Here is a 1,441-nt window from a genome sequence, read left to right on the forward strand (position 1 = left end):
GCTTGAGGGCCAGCCGATCGGCTCGTGTTACAGCATACAGGGCCCTGTCCAAATCAACACGGAACTCGGGGGTGTTTGCCTTGCTTCGGCCATTATCTTGGCCCGGTTGGTGTAATCTATGCGATTTAAGAAACTGTCATCACTTTGTGGTTGTGGGGCCGTGGCGAAACCAGCGGCGAAGTCTGGGAACAGCTGATATCCTGAGGCTTAACTGCTCGGATGACGTACGTGAGGAAGATCTGCAACTGCCACCCCTGGCCACTCTACCCTGCCTCCTTCGCCTTTGACATTGCTGCAGGCTGCCGCTAAGGCTGCAGAGGAGGCAGCGGAGGCGGCTGAAGAAGCGAGGGAGGCGGCTGAGGAAGCACAGGAGGATGCGGAGGAGGCAAAGGAGGATGCGGAGGAGGCAAAGGAGGCAGCCGAGGAGGCACAGGAAGCGGCGGAGGCAGCTGCCGATGCGGCCGAGGAGGCAAAGGCTGAGGAGGAGGCAGAGAAGGCGATCCTCGAGGATGCGGGTGAGGTGGCAGAGGAAGCCGCAGATGACGCAAAGGAGGCGGCCGAGGAGGCGGCGGACCAGGCCGCCGAGGCGGCGGAGGGTGCAGAAGATGCTGCCTTGGCGGCGGAGGAAGCGGCAGAGGCTGGCGATGCGGCATCTGAGGCGGCGGACGAGGCTGATGAGGCCGCTGATGCTGCAAAGCGGGCAGCTAAGGCAGCTGAGGAGGCCGATGGGGCTTCAGAAGCTGCCGAAGCGGCGGAAGAAGCGGCAGAAGCAGCCGAGGACGCTCAGGATGCTGCAGAGGAAGCAGCAGACGCGGCAGAGGAAGCGGCAGAGGCCGCGGAGGAAGCAGCAGAGGCTGCGGAAGAGGCGGCCGAAGACGCCGAGGAGGCTGAGGAGGCGCTGGAGGAAGCCCAGAAGGCGTTGGCGGCTGCCAGGGCCGCGCTGGAGGCGGCTGACACCGCCGAGGAGGTGAAGGAGGCCCGGGAGGCGGCTCGCGACGCGGAAGAAGCTGTGGAGGTGCGTTACGGCGTAGAGAGGCTGTCGCTTTCGAGGGTGTATAAGCGGTTGTGGAAACGTCCTGGGCCTGGTTAGCAGGTCTGGGCTTCCCTGAATCGCTTGTCTTGTGTGCCAGTCTTGTGTGCCAGTCTTGTGTGCCAGTCGAGCAGTCCAGATGTTGTGCAGGGGGTTCTATACCCGTATATGCCTCCAACCTGGAACGTGGTTTGCTATGCAAGGCAAGGCAAGGCAATTTCTTTAATTTTTAACCAGCATAACAAAAGAAAACATTTCTTCAAGTTTATCGTACACCTGGCGGATCTTGCCCTGGCGCTTTTGCAGGCCGCCGCTAAGGCTGCAGAGGAGGCAGCGGAGGCGGCTGAGGAGGCGAAGGAGGCGGCTGAGGAAGCAGCCGAGGAGGCAAAGGAGGCAGCTGAAGATGCGGCG

At 62.1% G+C, this 1,441-nt stretch overlaps 1 protein-coding gene across 1 annotated transcript in view; it reads left to right on the top strand.

The window, feature by feature from the left end:
• Positions 1-1,441, top strand: part of VOLCADRAFT_108795 (uncharacterized protein) — a gene marked incomplete at both ends in the record, with an annotated part of 3,344 nt that extends 1,903 nt beyond the window's left edge. Inside the window, 2 exons of the mRNA XM_002959864.1 lie at positions 299-1,015; positions 1,337-1,441. Of these exons, the coding sequence (XP_002959910.1) occupies positions 299-1,015; positions 1,337-1,441 (822 nt within the window). The remainder of the gene's footprint in view (positions 1-298; positions 1,016-1,336) is intronic.

This window comes from Volvox carteri (assembly GCF_000143455.1).
Source record: "Volvox carteri f. nagariensis unplaced genomic scaffold VOLCAscaffold_1052, whole genome shotgun sequence".
Lineage (NCBI taxonomy): Eukaryota > Viridiplantae > Chlorophyta > Chlorophyceae > Chlamydomonadales > Volvocaceae > Volvox > Volvox carteri.